The 22385-nt window shown below is 40.3% G+C and overlaps 1 protein-coding gene across 2 annotated transcripts in view; it reads left to right on the top strand.

Moving 5' to 3' along the window:
• Window positions 1-22385, top strand: part of PTPRT (protein tyrosine phosphatase receptor type T) — a 453423-nt gene that overhangs the window by 216384 nt on the left and 214654 nt on the right. For both annotated transcript variants that reach the window (XM_055814515.1, XM_055814516.1), the window contains exon 7: window positions 13092-13385. In XM_055814515.1, the coding sequence (XP_055670490.1) occupies window positions 13092-13385 (294 nt within the window). The remainder of the gene's footprint in view (window positions 1-13091; window positions 13386-22385) is intronic.

Below are 22385 nucleotides of genomic sequence, written 5' to 3'. Positions count from 1 at the left end.
CATGGTTTGAAACACTAATGTAGGAAGAAAAGTTTTGTACCTAATAGCATGTTGGTCATTTTGCATTTCAGTTGCTGATTCTTCAGTTTTACAGGATGACATGTTGTTCAGGCTGCTGCTGATTATGTGCTTGCTATTATGGTAATTGACATCTCTCAATTTTGTTGTTATGACTACAAAGTTCCTAGTAACAGGCTGATAATGCAGAAAGATTGCAGCCTGTCTCGCTGGCTGAGACTCATCACTGTGTTCTGGCTGTCCATGTGTGCGGGGTTACGAGCTGTTTGGCGTAGAGACTGTACAGTGCTTATCAGCCCGAGGTTAGAGACATCATGGCAATACGAATGCTGCAGGTGTGTACATACATAAACACATATAATCCACCTCTCTGTCAGCAGTGATCTCAAACCCCACTCTTCAGTAGTGTAGTGCTTAATCAGATTTTGCCTTAAGTTTAAGTAGTCCGATGGTCTTGTTTCAGCCAGAAGGCATGGGTGAATTGCTGTTTCGTGATGATCCTTGACCTGTTTGATAGTCATAATTAGGGAATACTGATATTATAAATTGGCAGATTGTATATTAAAGCTTCGATATGCATTGTCCCAAAAGAGTGACCGACCATTATGACCTGAATCCTTTGTACTATTCTTCATATTGTTTTAAAAAAAGTTTTTCCCGTATCTTAGTAGATTTCCTGTCCTCCTTTCCCCATAGTTTTAGCCTTTGCAGCACATGCTGAACCTCAGGAACTTACTAAATGTATACCTGTAGGGGAGCAGACTACGTAAGAAACACTCAGCTGATTAAATCAGTAAATCCAAATCGAATCTGAACCTTCTCAGGAAAGCCCAGGTTCAATTTGCATTGGTTGAGGAAGTAATAATATACTGTGAGGTGAAAACTCTGGTCAGAAAAGTGTGCTTCGATGAAGAAACTACTAGTAGTCTACTTAGTCATATATGCAGGTAATGCTTGGACATCTGCAGATTCTATTTTAGGAGGATTTGTAGCACAGTAACTTGTCTGCTAGCTCCTCGATAAAATGTTTTAACCTACCATTTCTGCCATTGGAACATAAAGTTTTATAACATGGGTTTTCTTTGAAGGAAACTCATTTGAGGTCTTGGTGAATATGTGTAAACCGTGACGTAACGTGAATCAAACACAGCTTCTTCTCTAGATTAATCGGTTTGTTGCGAATCCTCAAATGCAGGAGGATCCTGTCTGTGCAGGACCCAGGTTGATTGACACTGGTTTTCAGATACAGGACCCATTAAAAACACTTCATTTCTATAGTGCAAACTCCATAGGCTGTGCTGCAGCTCATCCAAAGCCTAAATAGTCTCCCAGATTTGTCTGGTGGTAGGAGATCTTGTTTTTATTAGCTCTGTCAGGAGCAACACAACAGCAAGCAGGCAATATGTATGTAAGAAAAGAATTCCTTAACCAACTGCAGACGTTTTTAGGAATATTGGGAGACTTATGAAAAAACAGTAAAACAGCAAAAAAAAAAATAATAAAAAAAAATATTCAGAATCCTGGATCTCTGGTGGCCTTCAAGTCTAGAGGAAACATCCCGTTTGCTTTTCCTTCGCTGGGCTGTTAAATTTATTGGAGTGGTCTGACCTCTTGGTTAGGGAATTGCTCCCTGTGCTCGGACATGTTTTCCATTGTGCTGCAGCTGGGGAAATTACCAGCTCTCGCTTCCCATCCCCGGTAATTTCTCTACTATTGGCTGCTCACCCAGTTGGTAGCTCTAAGAATAGATGAGTAGAAATGTCATTCATCGTTCACCACTGCAGATTGCTGTCTTAGGCCTTCAATCTCTCGTCTTTAATGGCTACACATAGGTTCTTTCGTACACAAAAGAGGTTTTGAAATGTCTCTTCTATGTAGTTTCACAGGGAAGGTTGTGATACAGGGTTAAGACTCTTGAAATAAAATGGGCTTCATCAGACATGAAGTTCGTGATGTCAACAGCCAGACTTCTCAACTGTCTGCAAGTACACTGCACCATTAAAAGCGTACATGTATCATACGGGTTCAATCCACGTGGATCCCCATGTTCCAAACCAAGCCATACTTCAAGAAATTATTATTTTTTCTTGATATGAATGTGATTAATGTAAGAAGAAATAGGAGATGGAACACAATTTGAATGTAATTTGTATTGTCTTTAAATTAGCAGGACTTTTAGGTATATCTAGGTAATGTCAGATATTTTTGAACAGTAACATTTTAGTAGTGTGAAGATCATGGTCCAAAGCTCTCTTTAACTTATGTTAAGGTAAAATGAAATAAGCAAAGAAAGTATTTGTTGAAAAAGATCCTCATATTGTTGTAGCATAGTTACTAGGGTTGACTGTCAGGTACTCTTTCAGTTACATTCAGAACTAGAAAGTTTGTTCTTTCAGGAAAAAAAACCAAACAAACCACCAGCTGGAATACAGAAGTATTAATATAAATGTTCAGTTCTGGGAGAATGTCTCTGTGTAGCAGGCAGACTTTCTTCTTTTGTGCGTATTTTACACTGGCTGGAGAGACTGACATATGACTTAAAGGTGGAAGAGATCCCTTTACTTTCTAGAAATTGTCGTGGTGCTTCAACTCATTCTTTCTGATGGTTATCTTGCTAGACATGATTCTTTTTTGCCATCAGAGGCAGAGATTCTTGCCATACTGACATTTTAATAAATGGTTAGATTGCTTACATAGCTGTGTAAACAGTGTGGCCACAGTGGCAGCAGAAAAGTTACTGGCAGCTATGTGGAGTTACTGGCAGCAATTTGGCTTTTTTTCACACTTTGTTGCATATTTGTTGTCAGTAAAAGTGGAAGGATGGTTAATCTCTGTGTGGAATTTCTGGGATGAAAAGTACTGCTTTGGATGTAAACCATAGGACACTTTATGTAGTTGGTATTACTGTGAATGTTCTGGAACCTGTGTAAGGAATATTCAAATATCATTGGTATCCAGGTAGCTTCTTTAGGTTTCCTAGGGTGTACATCTGTGCTTCCCCCAGAGAAAGAAGAGAGAAAACTTTAAATTTGGATGAAGCATAGCTGCGATAACAACAAAGCCTGCTCTTCCCTTGTGCTAACCGCGTTCCTCACAGTGTGCCCGAGTATTTAATTTCAGTCTGTGAAGTCAGGAGTGACTTCCTGAAATGGGCACTCAGCAAAGTTCTTTTTAAAATCAGTCAATTCTGATTCATCCAAGTTTCATATGAATACTGAGAAATAAATGGTATTCTTGCTCAGATTAATATCAAGAAAACGTGCACTCAGGTGGCCAGCCACTCTGAGGCTTAGTTGCCTGGATGTTTATTTGATGTTGCTTCACATCATACAGGTGCATCGGTGGAAAAACCCTGAGGGTGCTGCTTTAGTGATGTGGTTCCCCTGGATCCCTGTTGGCACGTTTGCTGTGTGCTATTACAGCATCAGCTCTGTAGAGACTGTTTCAGATTTTACTTGCTTTCTCGTGGTCAGATGTGGTGACTTTTTCACAGATCTGTTATGGGAAAATAAATGCTTAAATGAGAACATTTTGTTTTGTGGGCTGAAAGAGCCTAAATTTGTATGTCAAGTCTGGCATACACTTTTTTTGTAGGGGGTCATAAAGTCTGTAGGCTGGAACACAGGACTACATTCAGTCTCTGGCCGTACAGCCATCCATTAATCGTTCTTTACAGTTACAAAACAACATACTGGTACTTGCTTCACCAGTATGCTGTGAGGATTAACTGTGAGCAGTTCCTTGAAATACACCGTGTGTGCGCACACCAGTATCTTCACTTTTTAAGCTGACCCGGCTCTGGGTACATAATGTATTTGCAAGAGGAGAGATCAGTATTAGCGGTGCAACAGTAGAATGGATGTTGTTGAGTCTACAAGTTACCGCCACGGTGGTATCTCATGTTTGAACTCCAGCCCAGCTATTGCCTCAGTCCTCCTTATTGCTCCTCATCTGTTCTGCACACCTCCAGGTGGTGGACAGGGTGGGAAAGGGCAATGGGATGTTTAATCCCCCACTTTGCCTTAAATGAAATGAAGAATCCTGCCTCAGGCTTTTCCTGCAAACCTAGCAGGTTGCTATGGATTAAGCTACTTAATCAATCCAGACAAACCATTCCATGCTGCTTCATAGTAGTCAATACCTCCAGTCACTTGCCATTTCAGCAGCTTAGAGACTAACAATCCTTCATTCTGCAGACGGAGATGTGCCAGAAAGCAAAAGTTGCTAAATAGCTGCTATAGACGAAGCTATAAAATCTTTTTGCCTTCATCCTTTCCCACCATCATAAGCTGGTAGCATAGCAACTGATGAAGCTGCTTGAACTTGAGTTGACCTGAAATTACATGTTTCATGGTTTATGTGTTTATTCCTTCCTTTCTACTTCTTTTTGGTGCTTGTTGAGTTTACATTTCCAGTCCCCATGGAAGATTAGCAGCTTGTTCAGGCAGAAAGCTGAAACAGATTTAGTAACACATGATGTATGAGCTTAAACAGTCCATGGAGTTAGAAACACGAGAGCATGCTAAAGCTGGCCCTGGCTACTGACTGGTGGAGGGGGACCTTCCTTTTGATAAGAAGTGGATGCACTTTTCCATATCTCTGTACAGAGTTGGTGGAGCCGTAAGAAAGAAACGATGTTTCCAATTGTAGTGTTGCAGGATTAGCTGTTAAAGGAAGCGGTGCAGAGTGTACGTGTGCACAGTGTATAGTAACCCTGTGGTTTCTCGTGAGGGGGAAAGAGAGCGCTGAGACACGAGTTCACAAGTAACCTGTAACTTGAATGCCTGTTGGTGCATACACAGTTGCAGCAGTTTGTGGTGGAGAAATCAGTATGTTTTCACCAGAGCTTCTGGAAAGCTCTAATATTTTAATCTCCCTTGTTGAAGGAGAGGTGATGCTTAGTTCTCATACTTTGTGATATTTTTGTAATTGCTGTATTCAGGTATGTTCTTATGTTAAACCCTAACTTAGTTTTCTTCACAGCTCATTTCAAGACTAATACAAAATGTTAGTTTCACACATATCTGATGTGTCTATCATTAAGGGCAAGTTCCAAGAAATGAGGGAAGTGGAAAAAAAAAAATTACTGGTTTTTGTACAAGGAAAATATATCAAGAATGAGTTTGGAGAACAGGACTTGGTTTGAGCATGCTGGACATGCTCCTGGAGAAGCAAAATGGAGCAGTTAGATGCTGGCTAGACAAAGTCATGATTCTTTTATTTTTACTGGGGTTTGGTCAAATGAAAACTGAACCTTTTTTTTGTGTGTGACGGAGTCTCGACAGATGTGGCTAAGATGCTCCAGCCTCAGAACAGCCTTAGCAAGAGAATGAAATTCTTTCTTTGACAAGCGCTTTAAGTATTAAATTATTAAATCAAAGGGCATCACTGTCACCAGTGCCTGCTCTGGCTGCATATATAAAAGGCAAGTGAGTTGTGCTCAACTTTTCCAGAGAAAAGCATAATCATTTATCTTCATGTGATGGCTTTAGACTGCAGCACCTGAGTTCTGCCACCCTGAATGAAGGCATTCAGAGAGCATTCAGAGAGTGTACAGGTACTCAGTATTTTTTCTTGCTGAGCAGCTCTTTGCACAGCTTGCTTAGTAGACTAATTGGTCTGATACCTCACTGCCTTTCACACTGAAGGCCAGGCGCTGAGAAAATGAGAGTAAGGAGCTAAAATGCATCTCACCTACATTTTAATATTAGTCAAAAGAGGAGGGGATCAGGGGGCATTTAATTTTATTTGTCTTAGATACCTTAAGTACCTTAAGGTGAGTCTATTTCTCTCCATTGGCTATAAAGATCACTAGTACAGGCTTGAACATATAGAAGCTGTATAATAAAAGTCAGGGAATTTGTGATCAGCTCATGGGTGCCTAACTTCTTAAAGCACAAGAGTCTGTTGGGCCTTTCGTGGTTCATGAAAGATCTCTGTAAACAGAATGACATTCCAAAATGATGTCTCATTCCATAAGCAACAAGAAGCATACTACTGCTTTTGTTCATTATGCCTTTTTGTTGTTATTTTGCAGTCAAAAACCTCAGGAAATGACATGCGCTTCAAAAATGGGAGTTAATTGTCCATGATTTCCAGCCCTGGGGAGCTTGTCATTCTCAGAGATCACCTACAGAGACTGCCTCTGCAGTGTGTAGGGGAGCACTCCAGTCCGTGGCAGAAAGGTTGCCTTCCGGCGTTCTCAGTGCACAAGGCTTGTGAAGTGTTTTGCTGCGGTAATGGAGAGTCCTACACATCGATACGGGGCCATTAGGGAGCTACTGGAGAGTCTACAGTCACCATAGTCACCTTTCTTTCCTCTTTTATAGTACAAATGATGACTCAAAGGGAAGCATTCAGTTCTAATCTATGTGAGTTCTTGTAATAAGCTTTACAATTAGAGCACAGAGTCTTCCATCTAATTCACTTAATTTACGCTGGGAAATGAGATACTGTTCAACTAATCCAATGCTATTTTCTTCTTTAGTAGAGAATGAAAGCATCCTCTGAGGCTCTGGTGGGATTTGGGCTAAGCTTCTGAGCCACAAATAGTGCAAAATGTTAATGAAATAGTATGCTACTTTAATTCCCACTTGGTAGTGGTTGCCCCTCTCTTTCAACCTATAACACAATTAGAAGAGTTGTTAGGAGGCAGTGGGCCTGTACCAACTTTTCCTGGTCTCAGGGTGACGTATATTTTTGTTTGATAAGATGACACTAATACAGATGAGCTTTCTTCAACCAGGGTTTGTTCCAGCTCTCTTGCGTGGTGATTGCAGTGCTTTTAGAAAATTATTAGGAGGTTTTCTACTGCTTTATAGTAACTCCTGTAAGCATTGCTGTGTTCTCCTCTTAAAACCTAGACAGCCAAGTTGCTTAATTTAGACTATATGTATTCAAATCACCAAGGAACATTTCCAGTTTCTTAAGGGGAAAATACATATGGAATATTTATTCCTCATTTTTATCAAGCTGCAGCAAATTCTCCCTTTGTATACGAGTGCTACACCTACACTGGTTTGAGGTGTAAATTCTGTAGTCTTTCAGCTCTCAATTTTTGGGAATGTCAGGAGGCAAGCATCCTGCCAAGTATTTGGTCTCTTGCTTCATTGGTTTTCTTTGGTGATACTGATTGCTGTCCCCTGAGATCTGCTCATCTCTTGTTCTTCATTGCTTTGGTGCCGATTCTTTGACCACTTTGCTCAATTCTTTCACATCTTTCTGGATCTTTTCTATTTTCTTCCCTGCTTCTTGTATGCGAAACGTATGGCGAGTCCCTTGTAGACAGAAATGTTAACACTTAAGGGAAAAACAAGGAGAAAAAAAGTGTATGGTATACAGTGGCAAATGAGTATGCTGTATCACAGACTACTAAAGTCACTTATCGCTGTGTTAGTAAATTCTGTGTTGGGAAGAAGCATCAGATGGAGAGTACTGACGCTAAATTTGCTAGTCCATAGATTAGCATAGAACAAAATAGAAGAGCCTCAACGCAGCCCTGCCCCCCCCCCCCCCCCCCCCCTTACTGCTCTAACATCCTAGTTCTTTAGCTGAATAGCCAACCTGCCACAAGCTAAAAGGGTAAATTTCTATTTTTGTCTATCAGTTTTTGATTACTAAGCACATAAGCATCCTGTGGCTGATGTTTCATAAGGATGAATGCAGTGTTGACCTCAACAGGGGCAAGAAGAGACCTGCATATCCACGGGGCTGCATCAGATAGTATGGGAATGCTCATGGAGGGCAAAAGGTTAAACTTCGCCTTGTAAGGGTGATGTTTGCCAGCTGGGACCGTTCTGTTTCATTAATCGGATGCAAACGTGACAGTAAGGGCTTTTGCACCTGTGAAACCATTGTCACTTGTTCTATAGGCTGTAGAAGTCCTGTATCTTACTCTTCTCTCACCTTCCTGGATTTTGCCTTTAATTAAGTATTCAAAATTGTTGATTTCAAAATGGGTTCTAGGCACTTTTCTTTGGGAGTAGACAGACTATATTGTTTGCTGGTGCAATTTACCCATCCAGGTGAATTAATGAATCACTTTATTAATGCCACTGCCACACTCTTCCAGCACTGCTGACATGTGCCACTGCTGTCAGCCTGTTACATTACTGAGAGACAGATCTGAATGTCTCTCCTTCAGACAGAAAAACTATTAGTACAGTGTCAGCACAGTGAAGTAGTCTCATGCTAAGTATTATAAAATAATTGTGCCATTTCTTTGTGCATAAATGGAAGTGAAAGTTTGGACAATCACTGAGGAAAAAATCAGCTGTTGTGTTTATTACAGTAGTAGGAAGTGTGCTAATAAGCAATGCCAATATAAATACCGTTGTTCAGAGCTCAGACTGCTTATTGCTGTGCTGTAAAACTAGACAAGGGTGCTCATGGATGCTGCTCTGACAGCGTGGTGAATCTCTAATATCCAGCAATAAGGTGTGCAAAACAGTTGTGCAAAGGTGACAGATTCTGCCTAAAGGATGGAGGGGCAAAAAATAAGAACAAAAGCATTTTAACATAATTGCAAGTTTTTTTCTTACAACAGCTTTGTATGCTTTTTTAATGCAAATTTAAGTACCTGTGTTCTCAATAGCTTTCAAACTGTAACAGTCTGCGGCTGTTGGGTAGAAAGCTATACACATATGTTTTGTTCTGTATTTTTTTGGCTTTAAAAAGTTCTAAGAAGCTTGGAATTTGGTTTCTTTGCCTCCCAGTCCCACCCTTACCCATTTGGCAAGCGCAGTCCACAGCTGCTTATATAGGATGCTGTGAGAGAAGCTTACAATTCCCATGGGGGGGGGGTTGCGGGGATAAGCAGTATCTTGTTTGAAAATGCAGATCCTCCTTGTCAGGCAAATGTCTTTTGATAGCAGCTCCCATTCCCATCTCTTCAACCCCAAAGAATAAAAACCACTGTCTCTTGTGATCTTATTTTTAGAACCTGTGCTGTATGTCATAGGCATGTGAGAAAGTACAAGGGGGCTGTGTGCGTTGCAGCTGTCTCCCTGCTGGCTGTGTGGGGGGCATGCACAGCTGATGGAAGGGCTTACGGGGTCATCAGGTAGTGTGGAAGGTGCGGGCTGGGTGGCCCAGCCAGATACAAACCCGCTTTACTTCTCCTGTTGTACAGGCTTGTCAGTCTTTTCTGGGTCCCCTCTCTGGTTCTGTTTTCTGATTCTCTTGAGTTCGAAGTTAAGAGTTTATTTTGCTGTTTGAGAGAGTCACGTTAGGAGTTTCATGCCTTAGCATGATTGTTTGGTAACAAAATAAGGGTACAGGTCAGCACCTCAGAAACAGAATTGTTGAACTTTGTGATATACTAGTGGTTTGTAGCATTACGGGCTCTTTTTGTCTAAACCCGTCCATAGGCCATCACAGGCAAATGGGAGTTCATGGACACCTTGGCAGTACATCATATCAGGCGGTCTGGTTATGAACATGGAAGGATTTTCAGAAAAATCCAAGTTTTATTGATATAAAATCCATAGCTTAAGAGGTTTATTCAACTGTTTTAAGATTATATTTTCTATAATGGCTTTTTCTTATGGATTATTTCACAGAAGACGGTGATAACAGCTGTTGGGGATTTTTCTCTTATTTTTAAGTCTTCCCACTTACATCTGAAGGATTCATGGAGCCCATTTTTCTTCCATCATCTAACAATTGCTTAGAATTGCCTTGCTTAGAAAATCACATAGAGAAATACTACAGTAGTAGAGCAGAAACACTCAGGAGCAGTTGCCAAAGAGTAAAATACATGTCTTTTCCACAACGGGAAGTATGGTATCAAGCCTGTCAGAGTTCAAGGAGAGTCTGGATAATGCTCTTAATCATATGATTTAGTTTTAGGTAGTCCTGTGAGGAGCAGCGAGTTAGACTCAATGATCCATACGGGTCCCTTCCAACTCGAGATAGTCTATGATTCTGTTTGGTCTTTTTTGGTCCTTCATGTTAGTTTTGTTTTCTCACAGTCTTTGCATGACCAAATTTTCTGTCCTTTTAAAGCCCAGAGTTCAGCCTTCTCAGCTCTAGAACACAGCTATTACTTCGTCTTCTAACAGGAGGAGAAAAGCACACCCCAAACTCCCTTTGTGTCTGCACAGCTGGACCTGCTTTGCACATACAATAAAATGTGCTAGTGTTCAGTAATTATTTTTTTTTAGCTTGTACTACATAGGTCTTTTGTTTCCTTGAAAGAGGGCACCCAGGAACTACATTTTTCTGTGTCCTTCCTCATGCTGGGATTCAGGCTAGGTATTGTTCCAGTTGCACCAGTCCAGTTCAGATGTCCTCGTTGCTGGGGAGCCTGTGGCTTTCTCCTCTGCACCTGGAGGAGGAGTGAGAAAGGCTGAAAGCGTGCAACAGGCTAGACAAAGCTTGCGATATAAAATACTGTCTGGATCAAATGGGGCTTAAAAAGTGGTTGATCACAATTACACATGTACAAGGCCAATCTGTCACCATGTTTATTTAATCAAGGTCACATCGAGATTTTAATTAAAATAGTGAGCTCATAACATCAGGCTGGTCATCTGTAACTGACAAGCGCGTTTAGTTGCAAAGGGCAAAAAACAGTCTTTATTTATGTGCCAGTTTTGCTAAATAACGGGTAACTTTTTATAGATCACTTGCAGTAATTTGACACAGAGGGATATTAAAAAAAAAAATCCTTCTTCTCTAGTTGGTGCCAGTATTGCCCATTATTTTCAGTGAGGTGGGACTGAACCTCGAAAAGGGAGAATTAACAGGTAGGGAAAAATGGAAAACCACCATCACATTTTTGGTTTTGATGGGGGAATGTTCAGTTTTGGCCTAAAATACAGACGACAGTAAAGCTGGGCGTCATCTTAATTTAAATCTGTTTGGCAGTATTAGTGTCTAAACTTGCTAGATGAGACTTTCATGTCTGTTTAGCAGGGCAAACTGCTCAATTAATTTCAGTCCCATAAATCTCTTCTAACTTGCAATCAAATCCCAAAGTAACCTGGATCATGTTGCCGTTGAAGTCTACAGTCCAGGAGAATGGAGTTTAATATTTCATTTGTCTTCAACTATGATGTGACTTGTAAGATGTCATTTTTGCATAGGGAATAAAAATCACTAAGTCTATCTTTTAATTGTCTTGCACCAATAAACGAGTAATAAACTGTTCGTGATTTATAATAAGTTGTTTTTGAATGGAAATATATCTACATGCATTTATTGAAAACAATTTTCTTGGAGAAATAACCTAAGTCAGAACCTAATCAGCCTGATGTTTCATAGCAGAAAAAGATTCCGGCAGGAGTTGGGGGAACAGTGCAAAATAAAAGCAGAAACAATCATTCCACAAAAATCTTAGCTCGTGACACTAGTTTTTGTTCATGTTGGATACTTGCTGCAATTACAATTCATATTGCCTTTTTTTTTTCCAGAGGCACAATTTGCAACTACTGCAGTCAATCTGAAGGAGATAGCAATGGTTTGTTGTAATTAGTTATCCAGTGGAAAATAATTTATGTAACATTTCAGTTGATCATTTTGTATAATAATGGTTTCTGTGCATTTGTTTCTCTTCACTGAGCAGGTGTTAACCTGCAAGACTTCTCCTGAGGGGAAAGTCCCATTTTCTTCCCATCATGTGGTGCTCAGACTCATTTCTTCCACATTTTTGTGGGTCCTGGATTCTCCCAGTTCTCTGGGTTCTTTGGGGAATCACATTTAAGAGGCGTTTAGAATAACTCCCACAGAACTCTAAAATTAATGTCATGCTGTAACATTTATAGGTTTCTTTTTCTGAGACAAGAGATATCCTTTTTGTCACCTGATTTTCACAAGAGAATAGAGTTTGTGTCCTCTGGGCTGAGTGCAAACCACATTAGAGTGTGACAGAGGGAAAGCTAGATGAGATTAAAGAAATTGCTCATAATCTTGCACAGTTCAGCTCAGGTTTTCAAAATCACAAAGCATACACTATTCATGTGGTTTCCAATATGCAAGTGTTATTTTTACACTGACAGAGAGGGGAAAAAAAAAATGAAAATCAGGCAGGCAGCCAGGGCCCTGTGGATTTTTTTTGTAGCTTTCATCAAAGGTGCTGCTGAGATGTCTTTTATTGCCTTGCTTTTCTTTTTATCACAGAGGTGATATGCAGCAGCCAGGTTCCTGCATCCTCATGATGCTTTTCAGACATGCAGGCAAGTCTCATGCAGACTTTGCTTGAGTACCACTGCTCATGAAGTTAAGCAAACTTTGCAATCAAACCTGACAGGAGGTGTTGATTTACTGTTGCCTTGGAGTTTTTCTTAGTTCTTAGCTACCAGGAGCCCTGCTTGTACTCAATTCTAGTGGTATCCTGACTACTGATATCATTGACCATGGGAAGATCCCCTAGTGTTTAAATTTGCTCGTATTTTCTCAGACACAGAGCTGGTGCTTTGATTAAAAACTGTATCCTGATTTTAACCTTTATTTTGCTTGGTAAAATCACAGAATGAGCAAGTGATTTGAGTTTTCTACTCGTTGCTGATGGTATCATGTTAAGCATTACATGTTGGCTGAGCCACAGGACCATGATTGGTGCTGGTGATAGTCTGCTGCGTCAGGACAGAGGAAGGGCTGTTGTACTGGAGCCTTTTTATAAATGGTACAGGCTAAGTGCGCTCAGTCCTCTTTATTTAAGATTTCTCCCCTGCTACCAGCACCCTCCAATATTATATTGAGTGCTATTGCTCATATGCTTAAAGGAGGGAATAAGTACAAACCTTCCAATCTTTTAAAAGTGGTTTTTATGTTTTATTTTAAATGGGAGTTGCTCTGTGGTTAGTGTATTTTTGCAGGTGTTTCTGGATTGGTAATACTGCTCCCAGTGTAAGAAGGCTGAATTTTTAACGCAAAAAAAAAAAAAAAAAAAAAAAAAGTCACATTCTTTTCAGTAACAGATTAAATTCTTATGAAAGATTTGGTAAATAACAGGAGAAACTGTGCCTGTGTTACAAGAGATTTTGGAACAGCCTTGCTATACATACATAGCCAAAATGTGAACCTTTTGACAGGATTGTCTCAAGCGTCTCATGATTTCTTTTTGTCTACAGAGCCCCCGACTCCTATTGCCCCTCCTGAGCTGCTGGCTGTCGGAGCCACGTACCTGTGGATCAAACCCAATGCCAACTCCATCATTGGAGATGGGCCTATCATACTGAAAGAGGTGGAGTACCGGACGACCACCGGGAACTGGGCGGAAACACACATTGTAGACTCTCCTAATTACAAACTGTGGCATTTGGATCCTGATGTGGAGTATGAGATCAGAGTGCTGCTCACTCGCCCTGGAGAAGGAGGCACAGGACCCCCTGGACCACCACTCACCACAAGAACAAAGTGTGCAGGTAGGGTTTCTCCTGCTTCCTAACACAGCACGGCAGCTTTGGTTCACTTGCTGACATACCAACAAATGGTCCTTCATGCAACCTTATTGTAGATGTGCTTCATCAGTGGTCTGAACTGATGTTATGAATTCTGATATATCCTGGAGTATTTAAGTTTTTCTTCCATAGGCAAGTGTTGAAGAAACTGTTGGTTTATTCACATAGTCTATTTCCCAGACTTTCTGCTACAGTGTATGGCTGCTTTCTGTTGAAATGGGCAAGCAGGTGAGAGTTTTCCAACCAATTCTCCAGTAGGCAAATTATTTTTAAGACTAGCCTATTATAAAATTTTCACCCTATAAGAGCATAACAAAATAGGTGGTGTTCTTGGGTAATCATTCAGCATGGGTTATTAACAAATTGATTGTGCTATCAATTTATGAGTGCAGTGTGGTGAAGCAGGAAGCATTTAATTTTTACAATATGTTTTTGTATTCCGTTTGATGGAACTGATTCTTCTCCTTGCTTCTGACAAAGAAACCTGTTCAAACACTGTGCAGCATCTTCCCTTTGTCTTTCATATTGGAAAATACCAATTTTCATCCAGGGGCAGGAAAACTCTTATCTTCTTTCTAAGCCAATATTGGCCTTCCCAGAAAAAAACTGAAGGATCGTGTTCCTCATGTTTCAGACGTATTGGCTGTTCATCCTGTTGTCATACATTAATCATTACCCATTAAGGGAAATCAAGCTCTGTGCCTTGCAAGGGGATGAACAAAGCAGTTTTCTACCTAGTAGGTTTTTTTTTCCTACTGCACAACTGTCTTCTCAGGGTTTGCATTTTTGTAATTTTTGTAAGGTCCTTACTGCAGTATGAACAAAGGACAGAGACTAAAAGGCTCCTCTCCTTTTTCTACAACCTTCCTTCCCTCCCCACAAATTAGTGGTTCACAGCAAGTGGATTTAAGTGGTGAAAAGCCTATACAAAAGCTTTCTGGTTCCAGTTATTCTTTCTGACCCACTAGCACATCTGAAGTGTGAAGAATGCATGAAGAACAGCCAAATGCCACCCTGGGATGGGATTAATCTGTGCACTCTTCACGTTCCTCACCCACTGTCACAGCGTGAGCAACCCCAGCATCCTCCTCTTCCTCCACCAAGGGAGGAAGCCTGGCAGGCTGAGTGCATTGCAGGGCAGGGGAGCACATCCTTACTGCCTTGCCTTTACTATACAAGTTCTAAAGCAGTGAATGTTTAGTGTCTCTTTGAGAAGAATTGGTTAAAAAAAAATATCTGAGCATGAGAATTTGGCGTGGAGGTGTTTGCTAGATCCAGTACCCATCCATTGGTAGAAGACAGATGTTTGGAGGCTTTTCTGCAACTGGGCGGGAAGCATGAGGTGATATGGATGATGTCCTGGCTTATTTGGGAAATTGGTGCGTGCTCCATTACTTACTCATTACATTACATCTTTTGGCTTTCCTCTCACTAGCATGGTCAAATTCTCTAACTCTCAGCAGAAACAACTGCAGGCTGGGCCTGGGACTATGCATTTACATATGGAAATGTGATGTGCTAAGATTTGGTCTGTAGTTCATGCACTGTGACTTTGCAGGCACACTCTGCAGCAGTCAAACTTGAAAAATTTTCTGTATCACCTGTAAAGAATGCTTGTTTTAGTTTAATTCAAGGGTAAAAAAAAATAAAAAATAAAAGGATGTTGGCTTAATGATATCTTGTACTGGATCCCAAATTGCTGAGTTTCCTTGCTCAGCATAGGTATCGACTGACATCGTGAAGGATGACGTTGATAATGTGTTCAAATTGGCTAAGCTGAGCCGCTCACTGTTGTCTGTCCTATTTACTAATGAAAATGTAACTGGAGAAGGTCATTCTATTAATGTTAGTTGTCATACCGAGCTCGTTGAGATTGATGGTGATGGCATTTATGTCTTGTTTAGGGTATTGGGTGGGAGAAATTGTAATGATCTTGATCTAAGCATGGACACGAAGGCAGGGAGGGACTTGCCCAATATCTAAAGGTGCACAACATCCAGAAAATGCCAACTGAAATGATAGACAAGAAAATACAGCTCATTATTCCAATTTCCATATGTCATGGAGCTCCTTCAAACTAACCTATTTTGAGGATAATTACACAAAACTTCCACAGTAAAGGTTTAAAAAAAATGTGCTGAACCAAGAAACCAGCATTATTTGCTTGATTTTTCTTAGAGTGCCTAATGAATTACATCAATGAAAACTGAGGGGTTTTTGTTTTGTTTTGTGTTTTGGGTTTTTTTTGGGGTTTTTTAATAGTTGAGGGATAAGTGATGCTGCTTTCTTTGTCAAGTGAAATTTTTGGTTCTTTTCATTGATCATTACTTTTTCTTAGCAAGAGGGAAGTACCAAACTCTTACACATTGGTATGTAATCACTAGATGACTGGAGTAGTGCTGTTTTACTGGACTGTTTAGTGTTGGCACTGTGTTTCTTAGGCCTGCTAATTAAGATAACACAAATGACTGCAGAAGTAATAGTAGAGAATATCACCTATACTGTAGAAGAGTAATTTACTTAAATTGCAAGAAATCAGTGTAGCCATAAACAGAGGATGCCTGCAACCTTCCAACAGCAAGAAGTCAATGTTCCTTTTACTGCATAATCTTAGTGTCTTTTCACGTAACCATTGCACACTTGTGTGCTAGGGAGTCGGAGTAACTGCTGGGATAGCCTTCAGTTTAGGCATACTTTGCAATGAAATTCCTATTTTTAATTTTATGGTTGTCTGCTGTGAGTTTCTTGACTGTCAGCCTTATATCAGAGCAAAAGCATGACCACAATGTTCTCAGCGTGAGCTTAGAAAGTCATTGCACCATGACACAGCTCCTATCAAGATCATTCATTATTTTCAGATTTTTGATCAGAGTAAATGGAACTTGTTTACATGGACTCTTACAAGTTTTTCATTATATAAACCCCCGTAAAAACTAATTATGAAAGGTCTTGCTCTAAATGAGCACAAAGAAGTTTTAATAAAATGGTTAATATCTAAATTTCTATAAATACCGTCTGTCTGGGCATCAGTTGTCCCACTGGTGATGCTTTTGGTTTTCTCCAGGACCGTATTACAACACTTCATTTATATTTGATCTTTAGAAATTGTACTGAAAAATAAGTCCCAGCTTGCCACCTTCCAGGAAAAGCCAGCTGCCAGAAAATACAAAAAAATGTGCCTTTTGTAAATGAATAACTTTTGTAGTGGCGTTGGTGTTGAGGGTCTTTTGTTTTGTTGGATTTTTTTTTTTTCCATCGACTGTGATAGGTAGTGACTTGGGATAGGAGAAGATTAAAAGACCTTGAGGCATAAACCAGTGAACTGTCAGTCAGAGGGAAGAGTGGCTCAGTAGGGCACGGGGAGAAGTGAGACTGCTTAAGGTTAACACCAGACACAGGGCTGAGGGGTGGTTAAAGGAAAGGAAGATAAAAAAATATTACTCTTTCCCCCCAGAATAATAAGGAAGATAAGAGGATCAGAATAATCTGTTTGAACACTGTTCCCAGTAGTGCCTGGTGGTTCAGCACTGGTCCTCCGAGTGTGGGGTTTTTTAGCCATCCTCAATAGTTAAACAGAGCTCTTTAAAATCCTTGTTTTGTGGGCTTCATTGAAAAGTGTGCACTTTGGAAAAGCTGTGATTTGGGAAGCTTGGGGCTTCTTTTCTTCTCTCTGCTTATTTACTATTCCTTATATACTATTACTTACATACTGTTCTGCTTATTTTCCTTTCCAAAGTTGCCGCAGAAAGGGAGAATAGTGGAAAAGTCCTTTTTTCCTCTGGTGGATGGGAAAGAGAAGGCGATATCTTGCAAATGAGGTTATTGTTGGAGGGGGGAATCACATCTGAAAAGTGTGGCCCTTCTAGTGGGACAAACTGGCATGAAACGCAAGGCCAAAAAGTAACATTTACATGAATATTAATAATGGGACAGAAATAAGACTTCGCTTAAAAATAATATTTAGACCTGGTTAAAACACTGTCTTGAATGTTAGCTTCTCTGCCATTTTGGATGTGGATGGTGCCAGCAGGTGACTTGTGAGGAGGGTTTTGTGACCTTGAGGCTTGGAAGCAAGAAACTTTCCAGTCTGACAGAGGAATTGCTTGGTAAGGAATAGGATGGGGAGCAAAAGCGCTGAGAAACCCTGTAATCTCCCCCCCTGCCCCGCCACCCCGCCCCCCCCCCCCCCAAAGAAAAGTGTGACAATGATTCTTCATAGAACAAGCTTATGCTAATAGGAGATTTGTCTTCATGAAAAATCTCCCAGGGATCACATGCCATCTCTCTCTTACGATAAGCTGGTAGTGATTTGGTTATTCAGCAGGAGGCTGTGATTTAGCTCCTGGAGAAAGGAGCAGTTGTCAAGATCAATACTCAATTTTTGTTGTTGGCCTAGGGAAATAAGTTAGTTTTGAATGATGTGGCTGAATTCAATACTCCTTTTAAAAATAGTCAGGATAAAGTAGCTGATATAAATGCAAATAATCTGTACATTCAGAGTTTGATATGGTACTGCAAAGTAGTTGGAAAACCTTTTCCTTTAGTTATTATTAAAAGGCAATTTGTTGCCATGAAATCTTGTGAAGTTCAGCAGTAAGCAGGTTTTGTCATTTTTTTTGTTGCTGTAAACCTACACTTTCATATTTTATAGAAATGTTTTTGCCTGTTGCTCTGTTACAAATATTAGAAAAAGGAGGTAGGTGTGTACTGTTATGAAATGCACAAACTGAGTAACCAGAGAGTCACTTTGTGGTGTGCTGAGTTGCTACAACAGGTTCAAGAATATTTCTTTCCAACTTCATGTTCAGGCGATAGCTCCTGTTAAATAGGAAAGATTCACATGTTAATGTTGAAAAATAAGATTCTGGGTTGCTATACTGCTACTTTTTTTTTTTCTTCCTTTTTTATTTTTTTTTTATTTCTAAGCTTACAATAAAAAAACCCAAACCCTGAGAAAAATCTGGTGTGAGTCAAAGCAGCAAACAAACAGCATATTAGGTGATTTGAAAGAGTTCTGTGCGACTGATGTGTAGGTATTTTTAGAATCACTGACTCACAGACTGATAAAACTTGCTGTTACTCTAGACCTTGTCCTCAAACATACATTCATTTCCCTATTAATATTAGTTTAATTTTAATTCTTGGCTCCACTGTCTTCTATAATTTCAAATGTAGACAACAGGGAAAACAGGTGTTTTTTCAGCGAGATTGCCTGCTGTTGAGAAACACTTCCCATAGAATATTAGCAGTGAAGGAAAACTACCTTCTTGTTTTCTGTATTGATAAATGCTGTGAGGGACTTTTCTCAGCTATGATAAGACAAGCCACTGCAGTTCATGTTCTGCTCGTGTTTGGTTTTTGCTCTCTTGCCAAATTCCCCGAAACAAAGGCTCGTGTAGCACAACAAAATGCAGTTGTTCTGCTCCTGGTAGTGCCTGTTCCCGAGAGCCGTGGAGCACTGCAGGTGAGCTGGTGGGAACGGCGGCATCTTGTGTCTGAGCTCCGGTTTGTGGATCCTGCAAAGCCTGTGGGACTTATACCCATTCCAGGGGCTTTGTCTGCTTAGCTTGATGATTGAAACTCTGTCTTCATTCCACCTCAATAGCCTTTGGCATGTCAGCTAGAGAGATAAGGGTGAAGTTACAAAAATATGATATTCCTTCTTTTTGATCCTTGATCCCCAATTTGAGCTTGGAAACAGCCTGGTAGCATTGTTGAAAGGTAGGAACTTCATCTGTATCACATCCTAACAGCTTAAGTCCCTTTGCACATAAGTTGACTTTTCCCTGCCAAATCGATTACATAGATAAGAAATGTATCTTGATTTCTACATTACTCTCTCTCCCTCCTCACTTAATTTTTGACAGGGTAGAAAGACAGTATCTACCCTTTAAAAAACAGCTGAAAGAAAAGGTGAAGTGTTACTTGATTATGTGTGTTTTGTGGCTATGAGTGTGTTGGAGTGGTACGCTTTTCTTATCTCCGTTTGTCAGGTCTCCACTTCTGTCCAGCCCACACTGTGAACCTTCAGGCCTCTCGGACCATATGGACAATCCTTCAATTAAGACTGAGGAGCTCTGCAGGAGGCAAAGTGTATTTCTGGTTTCTCTTCAAGTTGCAGAGGCATGCTTGGTTGCATGTACAGGGGTGTTCTCGGCAAAAGATGTCCTTCTGAGAAGCTGTCTGGACCAAGTTAGGGATGTACTGGCTGTAGAAATAGGGTCAAACCAGAAAGATCCCTTTCAAAGAATGGAGCATAGATTAGATCTGTGAATTAGTTACTGGAAAAGAATTGGAGAAAAGAGCAGCTATGTTGTTTGGGATATAACAACAATGACGACCTACATGCATCAGAAGGAATTTGGGGAGGAGGGGAAGGGGAGGTAATTAAATGGTGAAAGGGGAAGCAGTGTTCTGGTGCGCTTTGGGTGGGTGACTGAATACAGGGCTCCTGAAAAGCCAGATTGTCGGAACTGACAAGATGCTTGGTTTGGTGTGAGGCCATGGTCCATCCAAAGTTCAGGCACTAAATTCAGTCTGTTGGAAAGCAGCAACGTGCAGAGAAGAGGCTGGGATTTACTGCTGGAGCATGTTAGCATGCCATAAATCTGATACTTCTTTCTAGCAGTAGCCAATGCCTGAAAAATCCCAAGTCTAGCAAAGCATGTCCCTTGTTGCCTTTAACCACGGTACATATGGTGAGGAATTTTCTTTATCCTGATCCCTGCAGAAGATTGGCTCTTTGTCCTGAGGCATGTGGATTGATTGCCCTTATCTTAGTCTGCATAAATACAGTTATGAATATAAAGGCAGTCATAATAGTGCTTTGGTTTGGATTTTTTTTTCCAGAGGGATTTTGCTAGTGATGGATTTAAATTCTAGGGATTTACTTTTTATCTGCAAAGGCAGTTTGTTATCCAGAAATGTTTTTTCTAATTTTATTTTTATTTATTAGGATGAAGTCTAGTCATTCATTTCCACATCACACTTTCTGCTTGGTGCTGTTGCTGTTTAATTTAATGGCTTTCTATAATATGGTTTGAATATAGCATTATTGTGAGTGGCCAGGCTGGTCAGTAAGATGACAGCTTTGATGCCAAGAACAGCAGTTCTCACTGATGACGGGACCTCACAACTTCTTCCAAAAGAAGTGAACCTGTCTAGCGCTTAGTTTCACACCAGCTGAATTTAGGACACCATTCTTTTCAATATTTCTTGGCTCCTCAGTTCTGTCCAGGCTTCGTCTCAAACAGCTGGAGTATCCTAATCTGAAGAGGCAAAAAGAGAGAGAGGGGAAAATAACACAAAAAAAAGCCCAAAACAACAACAAACTCCATTCTGTTTTGTTGAACTTGGAGAAATTCCGGAGCACTGGTTGACTTAGTGGTATTGTAGATTGGAGGCAGCTAAACATCTGATGTGTACACAGTACTTTTCTAAGCAAAAAGTGGTTTTGAATGAAATTTAAAGTGAATACAAACCAGTTTGATTTTCCTTTTGTCACGGTTTTTCCAGGCTGTATTTTTATACTTGAAATATGCTGGGCACACATGAAAGTAATGTAGAAGAAGGGCACTGACAGGACAGTCAGGCCCACATTGATGATTTCAGATCTTCTGGACTGGAGCCTGGGCACAAGTGATGCACAGAGAATCTAGAACAAAATTATGTCAACCGTCCTACCAAACCACCCCAGGTTAATCAGGGAGCTGAGTTCTCATCTTTGTGCGTGGCACAATGTTGTTTGAATTTTCTAGTATGCATTCAGAGAATTGTGTGATTCTTCTTTTCCAGCTCTCTTAAATAAATTGTAGAGGGAGGGGAGCAAAATAAGCAGGTATTTGGTGTGTTAATAGCTTTTTTCCACTTTGCTTATGCAGCTTCATTTCAGCATCCTTAATTTAAAGGTGTCTCTGTGGTGGTCCTAAAAATGTGTCTTTACAGGACTATATCCTCGGCTTGTGCAAAACTGGCACTGCTTTACCAAAGTCAGCATTTTGTACTCGTTGAAAATCTGGCCCACAATTTGCAAAAATGGGGCAAGCATTTTTTTCTTGATTGTCACTCAGTCCCCTGCTAAAAGCAATTTATTTAAATTGCATGGTGTCTTTTAGTCTTCAGTTAAGTGGCATCTTTCATAAAATTTCATCCCTTATTACCATATTATTACTGCTTCTGTTAGTTTTTTGAGAGTGCGATGAGATGATCGTTTCCAGATGTCGCTTTATACAAGTGTGAAAAGCCCAGTTAGTGGGAGGAAACTGGAAAGGATAATGCTCTGTGTGTGTATTCTTGCAGTGCATGTGTTAAGCATTGAGCTTCCACTGAGGAGCCACCAAAGGGAGGTGTCTGTTTTCCTTCCCTGTGTAGTAGATGCTAAAACTCATCCTGGGAGCGAAATGACAGACCCAGCCTTGCAAAGCATTTAAGCTCTGTGGATTTGCATAGTCATGATCCTGTCTTTGTCCTGGGACAAACTGCTTCCTGCTTATGTTTCTCTCTTTGCCTTTGCAGACAGCTGAAACATAAATGCCTTTCATTTTTAAATCTATTTTTAATGTACACAAGTCTGCGTTAAAAAGCACTCAAATAATAAGAGACCTTTAGAGTTTATACACTGAAAGTGCCCAATTTTAAACATTTCACATAATAAAATGCACATTGGTTGGCTTTCTGGGAAGCTCTAACATATAACGCAAAAGCAAGGCAGGGCAAAATGGAAGAGCGCACTACATTTTTAACCACATGTTAATGCTTTTAACCCTGAGATATTTTTAAGGCATTTAGAAACCCTCTTGTTCCTTACGTGTTTAGTTGTTTTTACACATTGTCATAAATATTTTACCCTTTTATTTTTTCCCAGTGGACTCTGAAATATTGATATGGGTATGACTTCTCGTTTAAAAGATGAGCAGGGGTGTTGCACTGCTTTGAAAAAAAAACCCAAAAAACAACAAACCAAAA

This window comes from Falco peregrinus, chromosome 9 (assembly GCF_023634155.1).
Source record: "Falco peregrinus isolate bFalPer1 chromosome 9, bFalPer1.pri, whole genome shotgun sequence".
NCBI lineage: Eukaryota > Metazoa > Chordata > Aves > Falconiformes > Falconidae > Falco > Falco peregrinus.
The sequence above is the reverse complement of the archived record's forward strand: the minus strand, read 5'-3'. Positions and strand labels throughout refer to the sequence as shown.